Here is a 20,093-nt window from a genome sequence, read left to right on the forward strand (position 1 = left end):
GGGCGGACGTCGGCTACAGCTGCGGGGACAGAGGGACGGTGGTGGTAAGCGGACGGGGTCACCTGAAGGAGGGCTTCCTGTGCGTTGCGCTGCACTTCACCGTGCTCGTGCTGTTCGTCGCGAGGCGACACCTGTAGGGCGCGAGGCTGCCTCACCAGCAACAGGTGAGTAAACAGAGTCACGTCACCTGTTCGAGCGCGAAACCACTAAGCCTATCTCAGATTTGGATGAAAATTCATTTAGGCATATTTGTCAAATTGAAACACACACACACACACTAAATAAATACAAAAATGCTTTTTTTGACGCAGGCCAAGAAAACATTTTCTTTACTACTTCCATCAACTTTTCTTGGCCTTTCCCAAATGAAATAATCAATTTTAAGATATAAAAATACATTTAACCTCTCAATATTTGCACAACAACTTTCATCAAGGTACCATAAAAACTGGATAAATAAATTTGGCGATAAAAATGTTTTAAGTATTAGGTAATTATTAAGAGTCGCACTTCTACAGAAAACGAGATGAAATAAATATTAGGATAGAACTGATGCCATTCTCTACATTTCATTTTCAGACGGTGCTAAATAGAAATTATAGCTCTACTGCAGGTTTCACGTTTCTTATAATGCGTCTCAATAAAGTGCGTGTATCTCTATCTCATCATAGACGGTGCCTTTAAGATTATGCATGAGGGAAAGCAACGGGCTCTCATCATTTGCACTTAAAGCAAAGGATGGAGGAGAGTCGGAGGACGCGGTGCAGGAAGAAGTGTGCACAGCGGGTGGAAAAGCGACAAACGAGGAAGCGGGTTAAATTTGTGTTTCAGGAACGGAACTGCGTTTCTGACTATTCTGCATGTGGCATGAAGACTAACTCAGGTCGGATATGGATGCACTATACCGAGCTGAGACGACACCAGCAGCCCTGCAGTCAGTCAGCGGCTATATCTACCCCTACGTGACTCTCCAATTCTGTCATCCCATCTACAAGCCGGTGATGTAATCTTCCCCTGGTAGAGTGGAGGGAAAAGCTTACTAATAGTACGCCTTTAAAATTTTCACCTCCCACAATGCGAGTGCATCAGTGAAAACTGGGGTTAAACTCATTAGACCTTCTGTATCTAGGCTACAATTAGTGCAGCAATCCTTAATAATGCACTGAAATGTTTCCAAGCTTCATAATGCACTGTACCTTTTCTTTTTTTTAAACATAAGCTATAAGTGTAAGCATGTAAATAATGAGAGTGGTTTTTACAGGTGTTTTCTACAGTGTTTAGATGATGTTTACACATTACTCTGCTTTTTTTTAAATCTGTTGGGGGGAGTGTTATGTGGCTTGTTATTATAAAGAAAACTCCTAGGAAGCTATGCTGTTATGCTGTCTGTGATTTCTGCAAAAAAGAAAAAAGCTTTTTCCCCCCTAGTATATTTAATGTAATGTGGGTAAAATTCCTGAAACGGTCTTTTATAAAGTGTATGGTCTTTATACTTTTAAAACATTTCATATGAATTTTTAGCAGTCCTGATAATAAAAAAATGTTTACTGAGATATGTTCTTTGTGTCATTGCATTTAGACAAGAAATACACCTGATATTTGAGCTTAAGTGCTTTATTTCAAAACCAATGATCTCAGTGCTTCACTGCGCATTTTCCATATAGTCCTAGAGTCTATTAAGCAGCCCGAGGAAAATTATTCTAAATAAAATACACAGTAACAACATAAATGAGGAATAACAATGGAAGACAATTTACAGTGTGGACGATTATCAGATATGTGCCTCTGATGTCAGTGACAATGTATGTACTACATATCAAGACTTTTACAATGCACCGTTTATGGTCAGGCTACTTAAACGGCACACACCACCTTGTTCCTTATTCAGTATCTATATATGCTTATGTTTTACCAACCACAACATCTTCTACCTAAAGAGTACAAACTGATTTTCCATTAAGAATCATTCTGAGACATTTCATTTTCAAATAAAGTCATTTGTAGAACTAAATCAATACATGTGATGAAATTGTAAAGACAACTCAGAGTGTATATTCAGTCACGTTTTACATTATAACCGCACTTAAAACAAACTTTTATATTAAAAAAAAGTCAAATAAAAAGTTACCCATAGATTACAACAGTAGCAAACCATTGAAATTGAGCTCAAGTTTATGTTCCTTTACCACATTGATCATTTCTTTAAACATGTGGCCTCAATCACCAGCTTTATAGGAGATGATTGTTTTTAAATATATTCGATTATGGCCTTCTCAAATGCCTATAAATTTAATGTCCCCAATATATCATGTATTACCCCAATTATTCCTTGCCTGATTTATATAAGACATTTACAGAAACATCACTGTTTACCTGGCTTCAGAGTACAATCACATATCTCTGGATGCTCATGCTATATTATTAGAACTTAGTAAATTTGGAAGTGAGCTGAGGTGGTGCCATCCTTCCAGCATCTCAGGGTCTCAATGACAGTAGACCGACACAGTGGACACGTTCTCTCACGATCGAACCACAAACACAGGCATTCCTCGCAGAACACGTGCTGCAAAATAACAAAATCTTCATTTATTTGATGGCAGAAGTGTGACACATACATAGCTAGGATATCTTGCTAAAAATACCAATAAATAAGTAAATTTGTCACTCAAGCTACTCTTGTGAAAACTGCATCTAAAAAAAATGGACATAGTCACCATGAAATCATCACGAGTTAATGAAGCCTCGTTGTGAAACATTGAGCATACTTGACCCTCCATATAAGCACTTCCGAAACCAGATGTCACAACTGCAGGGAACATCTGACTGTGAAACCATGTGACATAACCATGGAAACAACAAAAGTAATAATCACATGTTAGGCTTGTCCTGCATTATTGCTCTTTTGGATAAAGGGGGCTGTAATTTCAAAAATTAACATCAGTCACTGAACCTAGTGACTGAGCCCTTATTAGAGGATCAAGGAATCTAAAAGCTGTTTGTGACCACAGAGCCACCCTCTGCTGGCCATTAGAAAGAATGCAGGTTTGGTTTCAGACCCAGAAACTATGTCCATCTTTTATAGAAGTCTATAACATAATTGTTATTTACAGATGATAACAGAGCAACAAAAGTAGGTCATATTAACTTTTAACCACACCCAAATAACAGTCAGTATATAGTGACATTCAGTGACAACAATTTTGACTTTAAATGAGCCAAATAATTTGCAAAATTTAGATTTTTTTTTTTTTTTTTACCATTTTGTTACCAGTTAATGAACCCTTACCTGACAGAGAAGTGCAATGGGGTCTCTAAAATCAGCCTGACAAATAGCACAGACATCACCTGCCTCGCTGCACTGCTGACTGCCAGCTCTCACTCCATAACTCTGGATGACATATGCACAAACACACAAAGGAGTGAAATCTTCTGGATAGTCATTTAGATTTTTTATAAATTCTTAAAAAAACAAAAAACAAAACCCACAACTGACCTGGGAGCTGCAGAGCATGACCAAGGCCTTGTGTATTGCAGATATACGTCCGCAGATGTCAAAGGACTGCAAATCCATCAAGATCAAGACAAAGCACAATTATTTAAAAAATAAAAAAAATATGGAATTACAGCATCCGTCAGGATTCCCCATTTCATCCAAAATTAGAAAGGACTTAGTTTACAGACATGCAAACAGATTCACAAGTCCATATTTGGGCACACCGCTGCTTTGAAATGAAAACAAAGAAACAAAAATCTATTTTACATAACTGTTCATTTCAACTTTAAAACAACAAAAATGGATTTCTTTTAGGGGCACACCTCACTAACTTAATTCTTATCTCACTGTCTTTATATGAAATAAAGCCATTACAAATTGATCAAAAGTCCAAATTGTTTCAGTTACACACAAACTAGACCTTTGATAACTTCCTTCACCTACAGCCTTCTGGTGTAAGCTCGTTTCTTTGAAGTTCATTCAACTGTTGCCCAGTCATTCAACACCGTTATGACGACAATGACTCAAAGAAGCATTCATATCAGCATGCTGTTATACTAAAGCAAGCCTTGCTTTGCCTGATTCTGGAAAACACCTGTGTGCTGCAACTTGTACATGGAGTACGCACATCCAGGAGATTACCCACGTAACTCAGTCGAACACCCCCATATTTAAGAACTACAACATCTGATTCACTGTTATATTTAAAGAAAGCAGGTCAATAATTGTAACCACACATTGTAGAATGAATAGTCTCAGAGTGTAAATAATCTTTGCATCATCCATAGACTTGCTCATTCATGTTCCATTAATTTTCACTATTTCTGTTCTCCCACAGAATGTCGTGTCCAACTTTTAGTGAGTCATTGCCCAAGAAAGTCTATTTTCTGAGTTTTGAAGTCTTTTTAAAGGCTGACCTTCCTGTGACCATTGACTAAGTTTTCTGCCTTCTTTCTTCCCCTGTCACGGGTCCATGAGCTGAGGTGCATTCTTACTCTGAAACTAATGTTGCTTAAAAACATCATCATTGTCAAATGTGACAATGCTGGGGTTTTTTTTTTTTTTTTCCACCAGTTTTACAGAAATTTGCAGAGGCATTACCTGTCCATACTGGGAACAGCAGACTAAATGGTACTAATGACTTACAATTATTGGGGAGAAAAGAATGGTTGAGGAAAAGTCTGATAATTTTAAATGACCCCTCATCTGGATTCTCTCCCCCTCATACCAATACATGACTGAAAATAATGACTGAATTTTGATGATTTGTTTGCAAAGGAGCACCACTAAAATTCTACCAGAAGTCTAAAAGTAAGTCTTTAGTGGAAACCTTCCATGCAAAACCTAAAAAAAAAAGGACAAAAACAATTTTGCCCTCAGGTGCTGAAACCTTGCAGAGGCTGTAGATGATGATGAGTGTAGCTCCCAGGAAGTAACTGTTTGAGGGGTCTTCTCCCATGATGTACTTGTACCACAACTGGATGGGAACGAGGGCTCGAAACAGCTGGCTCAGCTCCTCGATCAGCAGGTAGAACTTACCCTGCACAAACACACACAATATTAAAAACTACATCAATAGCTGAGACTTCAATTATTCAGTGTCAGTGACTATATGTGGCCATGTAAACTGAATGGCAGCACTTTTGAAAAAGAAACAAAAAAGACACATAACACAAGTTTCCAATATAAGGAAAAAATATATATACCCAGTGGAGACAATATGTATTCTTTGTCTGATCCACTCACTAGCTGTCCAAAAAAGCAAAAAGGACTCAGTAGCTTCAGGGCACTCTTCTATCTAGTCGAGAGCAGTGTGGTATTAAAAGCTTAAAACAGCATGCCTCCAGCCCAAATGTGGCCGCTGTCCAGATCTCAGCAGTTTCACAGCAGTACAAGCAATTTCCTCACACTGCAAGGGAAACTGGCAGCGGCTCTTTCCACCTGCTACCCAGTGCCCACATTAAGCTCAGCCCTATGGGGGCTCGCTAGCTATCTTTAAAGGGCCTCCCTTCCGTAATCACAGAGTAGAAATGTACTTCTGTCCCCACTGCCACAAAGTGTGTTAAGTGAATTGGGGACGGTTAAAAGCGGGGGCGAACAAAACGAAGGCAAACTTGATTCCCCGATTGCCCTGGCTTGCATAATGACTTCCTGGATGATAGCTGACAAAGATTGATGACTGTGGGTAAAGAGGCACAAGCAGCTGGGTAGGCAGGGGAAGTAGACCTCTACTAGCTACTAATTCATCTTCCTTATTGTCCCCTCAGTCTGGCATCCCACAGTGCCCATCACGCCCACGTAAAAACTGTCAAATTTAAAGTTTGGAGATGAGCCAGCCAGTGTGAGTAGCAGATACTGCTTGAGTAGTCCTTAGCTTAGCCATTACTGTACATTTTTATCTACAAGACTGGAATCTACATTACTCAGAAAGGATTGACAAACAAAATGTGTAGTCGGTTCTGTCATAGCTTATTCTTACTTCCTTTGACTGGCACATTGTGGGTCATTCTTTTAGGGCTGTTGCAATATCCAATGTTATTTTGGACCTCAAAACAAAAAAGGATGCACTAATATTATCACAATATGAATAAAATAACAGTAATAATAGCGTCACTCAAATTTAGCTATATATAAAATACGAGTGTATGGAGGTGGTAAGAAAGTTACACAAGAAGAACAATTGCAGTGACAGTTACACAGAAACTGCAAGCTGGACAAATCTTATCACTAAAATTAGCTACACAGTTATTCAATTCACCCGAAACATGAATTTACTTTGTTCTATACTGCCTTACATGTAATACAATTTGACTTTGTATGACTGTTCAAACTAAAAAACTTTAACAATGAGATTTAGTTAATGGAACTTACTAAACGCTCCTGTTTGAGTCATTTTTTCCACAGCTACCAAAAGTCTAAAAAGGAAATCTTTCTGGCGTAGGCAGAACAAACATTTAAAATAATTTTTGTGCATTCTTTACCTTCTTTAGTTTATTATTTTTATTTTATTTTTATTATTTTATCTTAACAGAGCTGCATTTCTGTGCAAAGGTCTTGCGCAAATGCTCACTTCTTTATATTGTTCTTCCAAGGAACCAGCCTTTCTTCTCAGTTTTTTAAAAAAAAAAAGTAGTCTTCAGCAAAAGTTTTCTGAAGGTCTTTTAAAGGTTTTCTTTGGGCATTGGCAGCTTTGTCGTGCGGTCCAGTCTTTGTACTCGACCATTTTCAGTTGAACACTTTTCTTGTTTTGTTTTTTAAAAGTGTGTGTCCTTAAAAGAAATGAGGAAAAGTGAAGGGCAAAAGAAGAAGTAAATGCCCTAAAAATGATCTACAGTAGATTACAGTAGCTGAAAGTCATGTTCTTAAGAAATAGAGTAAAAAAAAAATCCAAAGACTCTGTGAAAGGTCTTTGATATGCATACCTGCGATATGCATTTATTTTATAGTAATTTCTCTACTCTTGGGATTTATTAGGTATATCTTATGTATTTAAAATATATTTAACTCCATATTAGCACGACTGAAATTAGCGACAACTTGATAACACTGAAAATACATGTTTAGTAATTACCCATTAAATAAGATTCAAGCAAAAGCAGTTTTATGAGTCTATGCCTTTAAAACATAACCGTCATGGAACTTCTGATCGCATGCCCGCTATTGCTTGTGCAAACTTGTGCTGACTGCAGTGATTATGTGGAATCATTAGTGTATCCACAGCTGGACACAGTAATGAATCCAAAAGGCAGATTATATGACTTCATGGGGTTCAGAACAGACAGCACTGTCTGGCTTCAATGAGAAAAAAAGCTAAGAATTGATGATATAATTGGGGATTACCAAAATATTTTACGTGTCCCATCACAACTGTGAAGCTTCAATCCGTGTGTGTATATTTGTGTGTTTGTGAGCGGAGGATACAGGTAATGGTCCAGCTCCAGGGAGGGATGACCTCACCTCTGCAATCCCCTCGAGGGCAAATGAGCTCAGTTGCTGGCTGGTGTGGTTCTGATAGGCCTCTAGGTTTGTTTATCAGTGGAAAATTTAATCCTAATACTTTATAACTCCCCCCTCCTCTACCTCCCATTTAACGCACAAGCACACAACGGGAATACAAGCTGCACCTGTATGGAAATCAAAGTGTGTGTGTGTGTGTGTGTGTGTGTGTGCATTTGCAGTCATACTTTGTCGCCTCAGGACAGAAAAAAACCACACAAGCAGACACCCGCACTCACAAGGCTCACCTAAGGAGTACCGTTTAAAACCTAATGAATACAAAACAGCTTCACACTGTGACCCTTTAGCACTTTGTTCACTCAGTGGAGTATTTCATCATAGTTTAGCAAATTTTCTTTTTTCACCTCATGAACCGAGCTTAACAACTTTAAGAGTGAGCACCCTGTAACTTGACATGTTGTGAACAAGCATGAATACTGCCTTTTGACAGAAACTTGGCTTAGATGTCTTTCAAGTTTGCTATACAATCTTACAACATATACAACCTGGTATTTCATTAATGAGTTAAAGAGAAAGAAAGGTTTTTGATCAAGTTGTTCTAAATCTTAATAATAATAATTTGCAGTGTGATAATCGAAGAAGAAAAGAATGACATGATCTGGAAAGTAAAGATGCTCAGTTTTGGTAAAGGCCTAATCAAAATTAATCAGTTGTATGGCCAATAATTATAATCTCAATTATTTGATATTTTATGATTTTTCATGAACTTTAACATTTGCATTTGATTCCCTTTTTTTCCAAATACAGGATTTGCTTGGGTTTTAATTAGAAATCGCATGAAAAGCAAACGTGAACGTGGTCAAAGACACAAGTCATCTGGTTGTGAGTTTATGACCCTTCCTGCAAAGTCACCTGGCAGTCGCTCCCTGCCTGCAGCCTCCACTGCAGGAGGCCTGCAGATGAAGGCAACAAGACGACCGGGCTGAATGTGCTTGCAAAGCCAGCGTGGTAGCCATGGGGAGAGAGACTGAGAACATAAAGCCAACAAACAACTGACCGCCAAAAGGGGACACTGTGAGAAATCCCCTGAGACCTTACAACCATTAAATTGCCTTCCACAAGTTTACCTACCAAAATCTTTTATGTCTATTACTGCTTGTTAACGAAATACTCTTTTTCCATCATCTTGGTCTTAAATGAGCTAAATAATGAGTAAAGTTGAACTTTTAGGGAGGAGCAAAAGAGGACTGCTGTCAAGGAAAGGAGTACGCTTGATTTTAACACAGACAAAATGATTGCTTTACAGTGAAAATCAAGGCAAAGAAGAATTCATTTTTATCTGTTATATCTGTTCACTGCATCACTATCTGATGAAGAAATCTACAACTCTTACATCACTCTGACCAGACCTGATGACAGAGTAATGAGCACAGAGTTTCAGATTAAAGCCGCTGCCCAGTCACAGTGGAAGGACCTGGTTGAGATGATTTAGCTATCTGACTATTATACCTTCTGGCCACATTCTAAATGAGGTTTTTCAAAAATGTGCAAAATCTGAACATTTCTATTGGACATCGATCTAAGTGGAAGAAAATTAAAGCAGTGGTCCCCAACCCCCGGGCCACAGACCGGTACCGGTCCATGAGTTGTTTGGTACCGGGCCGCGAGAGTTGATGTTACTCTCAATGTCGTTGGCGCATTTCAGGAGGACGCTGCTAATAAAGTTACACAATTACACAGTGAATTTGCATTTATTATTATTTTTACAAAATGCCACAGTTTTTTGTCTTGGTCGTATCATCCTCGACACCTTAAAGGCCGGTACGTGAAAACATTGTCTGACATTAAACCAGTCTGTGGCACAAAAAAGGTTAGGGACCACTGAATTAATGGATACTTATTTCTTAATTTACACTTTCACTGAAATCAAAATGTTGTCTTGGTCTCTGTATCTTTTTTTAACATGAAAAACGTGCATTTTCTGTAAAAAGCTCTAGAAAATGAATGAATCTGGATTTCTTACCCTGGATTTGAATGCCAGGAGAATCTTAGGCAGAAAGAGGACAAAGCATTTCAGGATGATGGTGACGTACTTGAGTACAAAATCTGTGATGCCCACTGCCCAGATCAGATCAAAGAAATCAAAGCTGTTGAGGATGGGCTTGGCAAATATGAGGCTAGAAGAGAAAAACAAAATGAATCAGCGACTTATTGTCAAGGATGGTGTTGCTTACACTTCGTCTAATGACAAACAACAGCAGGAAAAGATGTCAGAACATGTCAGAAACTCTGTGGAAACAAAACAACAAAACAAACAAAAATACTCACAGGACAAGATCAGACAAGAACGGGAACACTGCCTGAAGGAAATGGAAGTAAAAATAAAACGCACAACATAAAAATGAATGGGGAAAAACCTAAATGTATATGTAGAAAAAATAAAATAAAATGGCAGGCAAAGAAACACAGAACTACTAGAAAAATCTTTGCTGGTACACTACCTGTTGTGCAGCTCTTCATGACTAAATGTGTAGTAGATATACACGATGTTCCCTCCAAGGAACATGATGATCCATAGAGCAACAAATACAGAACGTTCCTCCTGGTAACAGAGACACATAGAGGGATTTCAAGCAACATGCACCATACATTTCTTCTAAATGTGCTGTAAGGTGCTAGTATTTCAAATAATGCTGCAAACTAACAGAATGCTTGGTGTGTTATGAGTTTGTTTGAATGTGAAAGAGCATGTATACATAGACATCTCTCACATAAAAAGTCAATTTTAAAAGGTATTTCAGTGATTATACACCAAATTGATTTATGATGTTTAGAATAAGACTTATTCAGCGCGTATATTTTTCTTATGCTCATCAAGACCAACGACGATGATGAATTAATCCACCTACAAAATCTTCTGTCTACCAAAAAATGATTACACTTATTTATTTATTTTTACAATACAGCTCTGTTGTAGTCCAATTGTTATTGAAACGGCACTACGTTACATTTAACACACAATATCGTCAAAAAATGGATCAGTGCATTCTGTTTTAACATCACTAAAAATATTATTTAATAATAATAATTGCTAATTTAATATCATTTAACAGTTTTATTAAGTATAATAAAGAGAAATAAGGAACATAATTACATCTTTCAGTAATAATTGCTGTGCTAAAACGTGCTTGGAAAACATTAGCGTGAATCTGATCTAAGAATAAAATAGCTATACTTCTTGGATTTTGTTCTACCCTTTACCCGTAATGATACTTGGTGCCTTAAAGTGGAATTGGCATAGGCAAACGTGCTGGCCATCCCCACGCATACAGCAATTCCTGCGAGAGAGGTGCAATATCATCAGTGCATGAGAGGTACCGTTAAACAATCTTAGCCACATTAGTCCTCCACAAGCTGAAATACCTAGTTTATGCTGAAAGCAGACTTTAGCCAACAAAATAAGGATGAAGGGGAAGCCTCTCTGTAGCCAGGTGACCACTGCTTTCAACTCAGACAAAGCTGGGGCTGGGGTGGACTGGTCTTCCTGGGCCTCCTCCCTGGAGCTGTGCCTTTCTGAGCCAGCTGCTGTGGTAGCCTGCTGGAGCAGGGACGAGGTCCTATGCTGAAGGGGCTGATGGTGGAAGTGGTGATGGTGATGATGGTGCTGAGGTGGCCGAGGGAGAAAAGGTCCACCCTCTGTGCGATGGGGCCCCCCTTCCTCTCTGGATGATGCTGTCATCTGGATAAAAACTTCAGGGGGAGAGCCCAAGACTAAGCCGGCTGCCTGGAATTGGGCAGAGGAGACAGAGCTGGAGGGGACACCAACAAGGCCGGAGAAGATCTGCTGGGGAGAAGCGGGTGATTCAGGCTTCAGGCAGTCAAACACACCACCCTCATCCAGGCTGCTTTCCGATCCCAGAGTTTGGCTTCGGCTCCTAAATGGAGAAAAATTGCACGTAGTATAGTATGCAGTCTTTGAATAATCATCAGCATCTTAATCTGTGTAGTGTGTTCTTCAATTATCAGAAAACCTCTGGGGACAAAGATGCGTTTTTCTTTTACTCCAAGTCACAGATATTAAATTGAGACTGATGATAAAACTTGATGAGTTTGGCTTTCGGTTGCAGTTTTTCTTAAACAGGGGTTAAATGAATGAAATGAAGAAGCCTAAAGCTCCCTCTTCAGAGCCACGTCCTCTAGCTCTTCTGCTGGGGACACTGAGACATTCCCAAGCCAGCTCAGAGACATAATCTCTTGAGCGTACCCTGGGTCTTCCCCAAGGCCTCCTCACAGTAGGGGATGCCCCAAACACCTCACCCAGGAGGCATTCAGGTGGTCCAGATGTCAGATGCCCAAACAACTTCAACTGATTCATTCATTGCAGAGGAGTAAAAGCTTTATTCTGAGTTCCTCCTGTATGACCGAGGTCTTTAGTATGTCTCTAAAGGCCGGCCTGAGCGCCATTCATTTCCGCTGCCAGTATGTTGCTCACTGAATTATTGAACTAAACGCGATTGGAGCTCCAATTTTTTATTCTGGCAAAATGAAATGATGCTGGTCTATAACTCCTTTTGTTTTGTGCTGAGAGTAATTAAGAGTTATAAGGCAACAAATGGAGGAAGGCCAAACTCAAAGTGTTGCAACAATGTTGGAAAGCACATATAACCTACAATTGCAAATATGTGGCCTTGCCAAAACTACCAAGAAAGCATACAGGCGGTGCAGGCAGAAGGGGTGACAAAAGCATCTGTGCATTTGTGCAGCACCTCCTTTCCCCACCTTTCAGAGGGCATGCCATCCGTGTTGCTGCTGTGTCTCCTCTGCATGGCATACCGATCATCACCACATGGTCCAGTCCTGTAAACGCACAAATCCACAGTATCATCACCAGTATGTGATTCACAGAAGTGACCAAAAATATAAACCACTTTACCTGAATTAATGCGGTGTACTGGACTACAGCTCTTGTCATGGTTGTTGTAAATGGTTAGCTAGACAGCTGCTGCTGCTGCCCAGACGATCCGCTCGGGAAACTTCCGGTGTGGCGTCACTAAGACCGCCATCTACCAATCAGCACCTTCTTTCCGACCACACTACATCCGTGCTGGGGATTTGTTTTGCTGATGCTGGATGTCAGATTTTGCTGAAAAAAAATCCCACCGTTTCTTCTTACTAGACATAATTTTGGACATGATCGAATTATTATCTACAGAGGAGACGAAGAAGCGTTATTAAACAGCGTCATAGCTTATTGGTTATCGCTCCTCATTATTTATCTAGCAACACCGAGAGCAGACGGCGCTAGCTAGCAGGCTAACAAAGCTGGCATTTACAGTGAAACACTTAGCTTGCATGTCCAGCGCGTAATTCGGTAGTTTCAAAACATTATATTTAAAGGTTGCTATTGTGAGTTTAAGAGTTAAAACATGGGTTAGCTAGAGTTAGCTATTTTCCGTCTATGTCCTATATTTGCATTTTTACCACCAACTGAGCTAGCTTTACATTATTTACAGTTAGCCTTTTCATATTCCTGAAAATTGAAGACAGCCAGAGAACTGCTATCCGTGGAGGTTTGATGTGTTGGGCTGTCACTTGCATTTCCCCAAAGCAAGCCATGCTATGATGGTGCTACGGCGGCTACTGAGAAAGCGCTGGGTGCTGGGAGTTGTCTTTGGACTCTCCCTCATCTACTTTCTGACCAGCACACTCAAACAGGTACAGAAACTCACACTGAGATAAGTCGATTACAGAAAAAAACATGCAAGAGGAAAAAAAGATCTAGTCACTTTCTTTTTTCTTTGCTTTGTAAAAACAAAAAAACACACTACATGCCAATTCTAAGTAGGAAACCAAACATACACGCATTAGTAGGGAGCTGTATATCCAAGCTTCTACCTTGTCCAAATAACTATTCTTCTGAATAATCACAATTTGTGGCATTATTTTTTGAAAGTGTAGCTGGGTCTAATATTACAGACTTTTACCAGCATCTAAACAATAATTTATGCCCACTTTTTTGACAGATTTCTAAATGAAAATGTTTGTGCTTTCTGTTTTGTGTGTGTATGTGTTCCTCAAGCTTGGGTCCTCTACCAGCAGCCCGAGAATGTGAGGGCTCTGATCTTAGCTGTTCCTATGACTGCACTCTTCTGGACAGGCCTCTGATGGTCAGCCTGCAGTCTGCTGGAGCCACTATTCAATTTTGGGGTTTACAGCTCGTATCACTGGGGCCACTTGACTTTTCCTTCCACATCTGCTTCAGTTGTTCCTTCAGCTTCTCAGTTTTCTCATGCTTTCTTTTTGAAGTTGTTGTCCCATGGGATAGAGACATTTGCAGTCTCCTGCTTTTTGTCAGCCACCACTTTCTGTGTGGCTGGCCATCAGCTTCTTCTCTATCCTGAAAGTCCCACAGGGTCTTAGCCCTGCAGTTTTCAGCCAGCAGGTAATAGTAGACTTCTAAAACACATGCGCATAGATATTCTCGTACACTATCCCAGCCACTTGATAGGTCCTCTCAATGTATGTTGTCCCTTCTTGCATCTTAGATTCTGCTGCAGTGTGCTGGATAGTTCTAGGAAGCCTTTGCACAGTCTGCAGCTTGGCTTCTGTCAGCTGTGGTAGACCCCTGCCTCTATGGATCTGGTGCTTAGGGCCTATTCTTGTGATGCCATGAGCTGCCTCTGTGCTGTCCTTTAAGTCTCTAGCCACTGGTAGGATTTCTTGATGCCAGCCACTTCCTCCATCTGTTGATGGTACACCCCATGTAGGGGCTTGGTCTTGTATGATAGCTTCTCTTGTTCCTCATCACCAGCTGCCTTCAGCCAGCTGAAGACCTCATAGAGCAGCTTAACTTGGGGGCTCTCTGTCCGATGCATTAACAGAGGCTCCACGTTTCTTCCTGGATTGTGGCTCTGGCACTCATTAATCCTCTTTATTCCTCTCTCTGTTGCTCATAGAGCCTCAGGGTGATGGCCTTTGGGTGGAGAACTCATCAGTGGCATCTGTGGCCCTTTCATTATTATTATTATTATTATTATTATTATTATTATTATTATCTGATGACTACCATTGAGCTGACCGTTCTGCCTCCTGGCAGCTCCACCTCTTCAGTCCAGATCACCTTTACTTTCTTTCTAACCATTCAGCCACACACTCACTCAGTCTGAATGACACCTTAATGTCTAGAGTCTCGGATTACTGCTGCACCAGTAGCTGGTGCTTTGACCCAGCTACTGGTCAACGTACCCGTTATTTCCAATGCTGTGCTCATGTGTGGACTCATGTGCCTATTCAGTTTGGTTACGGTGATGCTGCGCAGGATCTTTGCTTTTCCTTGAACTGCACTTTTCTGGACAAAGCTGTCGGTTTTCATTCCTGGAATCTGCTTTTTCACTGCCCAGAGTGTTCAGATCATCAAAGTGACCACTGTTCCCCTCTCCTTGTACATCTTCTCTGGCTCTTCTCTCAGCCCTTGGTATTTCTCAAGCTTCTCGTGTTTCTTCATCCTGATGTTGCTATTGCTTGGTATTGCTACTGCTGGGTATTGCTACATCGATCACTATGGCCTTCTTACTCTACTTGTCTTCTACATTGTTGAAACAGTGGCTATAGTTTCTCGAAACATTACTGTTATTGACAGATATTATCTGTCAGAATAATAATATAGTGAATTTAGAATAGGGTTACAGTGGGGCAAAAAAGTATTTAGTCAGCCACCGATTGTGCAAGTTCCCCCACCTAAAATGATGACAGAGGTCAGTAATTTGCACCAGAGGTACACTTCAACTGTGAGAGACAGAATGTGAAAAAAAAAATCCATGAATTCACATGGTAGGATTTGTAAAGAATTTATTCGTAAATTAGGGTGGAAAATAAGTATTTGGTCACCTCAAACAAGGAAAATCTCTGGCTCTCACAGACCTGTAACGTCTTCTGTAAGAAGCTTTTCTGTCCCCCACTCGTTACCTGTATGAATGGCACCTGTTTGAACTCATCATCTGTATAAAAGACACCTGTCCACAGCCTCAAACAGTCAGACTCCAAACTCCGCCATGGCCAAGACCAAAGAGCTTTCGAAGGACACCAGGAAAAGTATTGTAGACCTGCACCAGACTGGGAAGAGTGAATCTACAATAGGCAAGCAGCTTGGTGTGAAAAAATCAACTGTGGGAGCAATCATCAGAAAATGGAAGACATACAACACCACTGATAATCTCCCTCGATCTGGGGCTCCACGCAAGATCTCATTCCGTGGGGTCAAAATGATCATGAGAACGGTGAGCAAAGATCCCAGAACCACACGGGGGGACCTGGTGAATGACCTGCAGAGAGCAGGGACCAAAGTAACAAAGGTCACCATCAGTAACACACTACAACGGCAGGGAATCAAATCCCGCAGTGCCAGACGTGTTCCGCTGCTGAAGCCAGTGCACGTCCAGGCCCGTCTGAAGTTTGCCAGAGAGCACATGGATGATACAGCAGAGGATTGGGAGAATGTCATGTGGTCAGATGAAACCAAAGTAGAACTTTTTGGTATAAACTCAACTCGTCGTGTTTGGAGGAAGAAGAATACTGAGTTGCATCCCAAGAACACCATATCTACTGTGAAGCATGGGGGTGGAAACATCATGCTATGGGGCTGTTTTTCTGCCAAGGGGACAGGACGACTGATCCGTGTTAAGGACAGAATGAATGGGGCCATGTATCGTGAGATTTTGAGCCAAAACCTCCTTCCATCAGTGAGAACTTTGAAGATGAAACGAGGCTGGGTCTTCCAAAATGACAATGATCCAAAACACACCGCCCGGGCAACAAAGGAGTGGCTCCGTAAGAAGCATTTGAAAGTCCTGGAGTGGCCTAGCCAGTCTCCAGACCTCAACCCCATAGAAAATCTGTGGCGGGAGTTGAAAGTCCGTGTTGCTCGGCGACAGCCCCAAAACATCACTGCTCTCGAGAAGATCTGCATGGAGGAATGGGCCAAAATACCAGCTACTGTGTGTGCAAACCTGGTAAAGACCTATAGTAAACGTTTGACCTCTGTTATTGCCAACAAAGGTTGTGTTACAAAGTATTGAGTTGTATTTTTGTTATTGACCAAATACTTATTTTCCACCCTGATTTACGAATAAATTCTTTACAAATCCTACCATGTGGATTCATGGATTTTTTTTTTCACATTCTGTCTCTCACAGTTGAAGTGTACCTCTGGTGCAAATTACTGACCTCTGTCATCATTTTAGGTGGGGGAACTTGCACAATCGGTGGCTGACTAAATACTTTTTTGCCCCACTGTATATGCGCAACCATATTCTGAAATTTATGTTGCTCTTCATTAGCTTTCCATGACCCGTTTCTTGTATGTGTGCATTTTTCAGGAGGAGCGGACCATACGAGACCGAACACTCTTAGAAGTTAGAGATTCAGATCATCGCATCCCCTGGAAAGTCCGCTTTAACCTGGGGAACAGCAGCCGACAGATCACTCAGTGTAGAAATTCCATCCAGGGCAAGACACTGCTTACAGACGAACTTGGTGAGTAATAAATCTATTACTCACCACCATACAGTGATAACACATCGGATGTAGCCTGTAACCAGTGCTTATCATAATCTGCATTAATGTTTTACAGGATATGTCTGTGAGAGAAAAGACTTGCTCGTTAATGGCTGCTGTAACGTCAATGCTCCCAGCACCAGACAGTACATATGTAAAAGTTGCCTGGCCAATGGATGCTGTAGCATCTATGAGTATTGCGTGTCATGCTGTCTCCAGCCCGATAAGGTAATCTGTCACATCAAGGGCCTTCAGGATCATCGCGTTTAACTTTCATCGGAAAAGGCATATCTGCCCACATGCTGTGCACCTTTGCATGCACACATTTGAAACTAGGGCTGCTCAATTAATCGAATTTTAATCACGATTACGATCTGGGCTTTCAACGATCATTAAAAATGACTGAGCCGATTATTAGCCCCTCCCTCGTTTATCCGCGACACCTTAAAGGCCGGTCCGTGAAAATATTGTCGGGCATAAACCGGTCCGTGGTGCAAAAAAGGTTGGAGACCGCTGATTAAGAGGACCCGAGGGAAGCTCGGAAAGCTAAGCAGAAGTTATTTGGAGAGGAGAGTGACTGCCGTTGGTTGAAAAGAGAGGTAAAAAAAAAAAAAACTTCAATAATATAAAATAGCACACTATTTTATATTATTTTTTAAAGTCATTGTTAACCCTTTAAAGCCGTCAGAGCAGCACGCTCCGTTTTGTGTAACTATTTTTAAATCCCTGTAGAACCTGGACCATGTAAGCTAGCGCAATAATTTGTTTTGCATATGAAACCAGAGGAGTTGTACTTACATCTCATACCATCAGCTTGTCCTCGGTCACGGTTTCCTTCCACATAAAGCTTTGCAAAAATTGCATAAAAAGCGCTTGCAGGAACAAAAACATAATATTCCAGAAACACGCTTCGCTGATCCGATCAGCTGTTCGTAACACTTCCCACAGTGAAACAGATGTCAGCGCGAACTATCACATGTCCGCCATTTCCTGGCCGAAACCGGAAGTGACGTCATTTTCGCGGAAATGTAGTTTTTTTTACTTGTAGGCCTTAAAGGCCTATACTGGTCATGTTTGACTTTTCTGAATAGTTTCTGGGATGCTTAGAACTCGAATTGCACAGCTGGAAATAGTTTATTTTGATGCACCTGCTGTTTTCTTTGAAAATTTGCATCATAGGATTGTTTTTTTGTTTTTCCTGCAGTATATAAAAATTGGTGTATCTCCAAAATAAAACTATGAACACACTCAAAATAAGTTTCCTGTTGTTGTAAACTATTTTTTGCAACTTTTTTGTATTTAAAGTTTTGAGGGATAAACCTCTTAAATTTCTCCAAGTAGAAATATATGTAAAAAAACAAACAAAAACGATTTTCAATTTTTTTTTGTAGTTTATTGCACTTTTTTGCAATTAATGTAGTTACTATGGACTTAATGCATACATATTATTAAAATATGGGCTATAACAGTTGTATAGCAACTTGAAATGCTCCCATAAATGGCACTACAACATGTAAAAAAATAATATAAGCTCTGGCGGACTTGGTTCTATAGTAGGTCTTAAAGGGTTAAATAAATATCGTCAAATAATCGTGATCTCAATTTCAGTGAAAATAATCGTGATTATCATTTTTGCCATAATCGAGCAGCCCTATTTGAAACCAAAGATATCATTTAAAATTGCATATTGAGTTTGCATTTTAAGCAAAGCAGTGCATGCAATGGGAACAGATAATAAATCTAAGTGATTATAAATCTATACATGTTTTTGTACATGTTCAATTTCTTTTCTTTCTATTTTTGTTTAGCAACTTCTTCTTGAGCGCTTCCTGAATCGTGCAGCTGAAGGTTTCCAGAATCTTTTCACTGCTGTCGCGGATCATTTTGAGTTGTGTCTGGCCAAGTGTAGGACATCTTCACAAGTATGTTAAGTTCAACAGAAGAAACAAACATGAATTGTTAGATTTTCCAAACCAGTTTTAAAGTGTTGACCCATACAAATCATAATAACAATAACTGTAATCATTTGGAAACAAAGGAATAGTGAAATTAGTAGTCTGGCGGATATGCAGCAACACTTACCCTTATCTCTTGACATTCAAAGTCGATATTTTGCTCATACATTTATCTGTATATTTTTCAGACAGTTGTTGACAAAAGATACGCTTTTATTTGAACTTGATGCATCACTATGACACATAATGATTTTCTCATGAATTTCCTGAGACAGTTGGTTCATTTAGAAATTTGAAAAACTCCCCAAAATAAAAATAAATAAAAAACAGAAACAAAACTGATTCTCGGCTAATCTCATTGTAAATCACTGAATCTGCACAAGCTTTTAGTTTGTCTCATTTCTATTTTTCCCCTTCTCCAGAGCGTTCAACATGAAAACACGTACCGAAACCCTCAAGCAAAGTACTGCTATGGTGAGAGTCCTCCAGAACTTCTGCCTGTATGAGCCTATTTGACTTGCTTCTGGTGTTTAGTAATCGAAGAGCAATGGAATAGCAATTGACAAATAAGGGTGTTTGTTGAAGAGATGGTGCATATGAAATGCTTGGACAATTTTGCAATATTGTGGCAAAGAGATGAAGGAATGCAAGACCAACCTCAAAAAGGACAAAACGCTGTATGCTTTTTTTTTTCTTCTTTTTTTAAATTATTTACACTTCATAAGTGCATAATACGCTTTATCCGTTCATCCGTGATGATCATCAGGTCTATTTAGCAGGCAGCTCATCCATCAACACTTGCTTCAAACAAGTCATAAAGTCATGTCATGAAATCAAACGAACCTTTCTGTTTTGTTCTGAACATTTTAAAATGGCAAAGAATGTGTCCTAACCTCTGTGTATAGTGCATGCAGATGAAATGCTTATTTAATAAAAGGGACTGTGAAACTGAATGAGTTTCTGCTTTTTTCTCTCTGAATGGTGACATGTAGATTTTGTAGTAGTGTGGTTTAAATGGCAGTTTAACTCTAGCAGGTTTTATTTAACTGAAATAACAGTGGTAGATAGCAATGTCATGCATTCAAATTTTATTAAGCTTGTGGGTCTAAAGCACCAGGAAGAAAATCAAACAAGAC

At 40.0% G+C, this 20,093-nt stretch overlaps 2 protein-coding genes across 2 annotated transcripts; one reads left to right on the forward strand and one right to left on the reverse strand.

The window, feature by feature from the left end:
* Positions 1 to 1,604: 1,604 nt before the first annotated feature.
* Positions 1,605 to 12,539, reverse strand: rnft2 (ring finger protein, transmembrane 2). Its single transcript, XM_086315213.1, has 10 exons — positions 12,384 to 12,539; positions 12,230 to 12,307; positions 10,874 to 11,385; positions 10,712 to 10,788; positions 9,952 to 10,052; positions 9,474 to 9,627; positions 4,884 to 5,033; positions 3,494 to 3,559; positions 3,287 to 3,388; positions 1,605 to 2,563 (listed from the first exon to the last, which is right to left on the reverse strand). The coding sequence occupies exons 2-10, from the start codon at positions 12,274 to 12,276 to the stop codon at positions 2,429 to 2,431; spliced, it is 1,344 nt and encodes a 447-aa protein (XP_086171339.1). The 5' UTR covers positions 12,277 to 12,307; positions 12,384 to 12,539; the 3' UTR covers positions 1,605 to 2,428.
* Positions 12,519 to 19,910, forward strand: spring1 (SREBF pathway regulator in golgi 1). The gene is made up of 5 exons (XM_086315214.1): positions 12,519 to 13,165; positions 16,825 to 16,981; positions 17,079 to 17,230; positions 18,811 to 18,924; positions 19,380 to 19,910. Exons 1-5 carry the CDS (start codon positions 13,070 to 13,072, stop codon positions 19,461 to 19,463), a joined length of 603 nt encoding a protein of 200 aa, XP_086171340.1. The 5' UTR covers positions 12,519 to 13,069; the 3' UTR covers positions 19,464 to 19,910.
* The last annotated feature ends 183 nt before the right edge of the window (positions 19,911 to 20,093 follow it).

Source organism: Aulonocara sp. 'chitande type north' Nkhata Bay, linkage group LG12 (genome assembly GCF_057382095.1).
Source record: "Aulonocara sp. 'chitande type north' Nkhata Bay isolate Kocher_YH1m ecotype deep benthic linkage group LG12, A_spYH_male_GT1.1, whole genome shotgun sequence".
NCBI lineage: Eukaryota > Metazoa > Chordata > Actinopteri > Cichliformes > Cichlidae > Aulonocara > Aulonocara sp. 'chitande type north' Nkhata Bay.

Bases quoted from the DNA above. Each gene is read 5' to 3' on its own strand.
- rnft2 (XM_086315213.1), bottom strand. From the start codon at position 12,276: ATGCAGAGGAGACACAGCAGCAACACGGATGGCATGCCCTCTGAAAG. The intron at 9,628-9,951 runs GTAGTGTACCAG...TTTCTCTTCTAG, and splicing joins CATGAAGAGCTGCACAACAG to CCTCATATTTGCCAAGCCCA. The intron at 5,034-9,473 runs GTAAGAAATCCA...GTGTTTGTGCAG, and splicing joins TCCTGGCATTCAAATCCAGG to GGTAAGTTCTACCTGCTGAT.
- spring1 (XM_086315214.1), top strand. From the start codon at position 13,070: ATGATGGTGCTACGGCGGCTACTGAGAAAGCGCTGGGTGCTGGGAGTT. The intron at 16,982-17,078 runs GTGAGTAATAAA...AATGTTTTACAG, and splicing joins ACTGCTTACAGACGAACTTG to GATATGTCTGTGAGAGAAAA. The intron at 17,231-18,810 runs GTAATCTGTCAC...ATTTTTGTTTAG, and splicing joins GCTGTCTCCAGCCCGATAAG to CAACTTCTTCTTGAGCGCTT.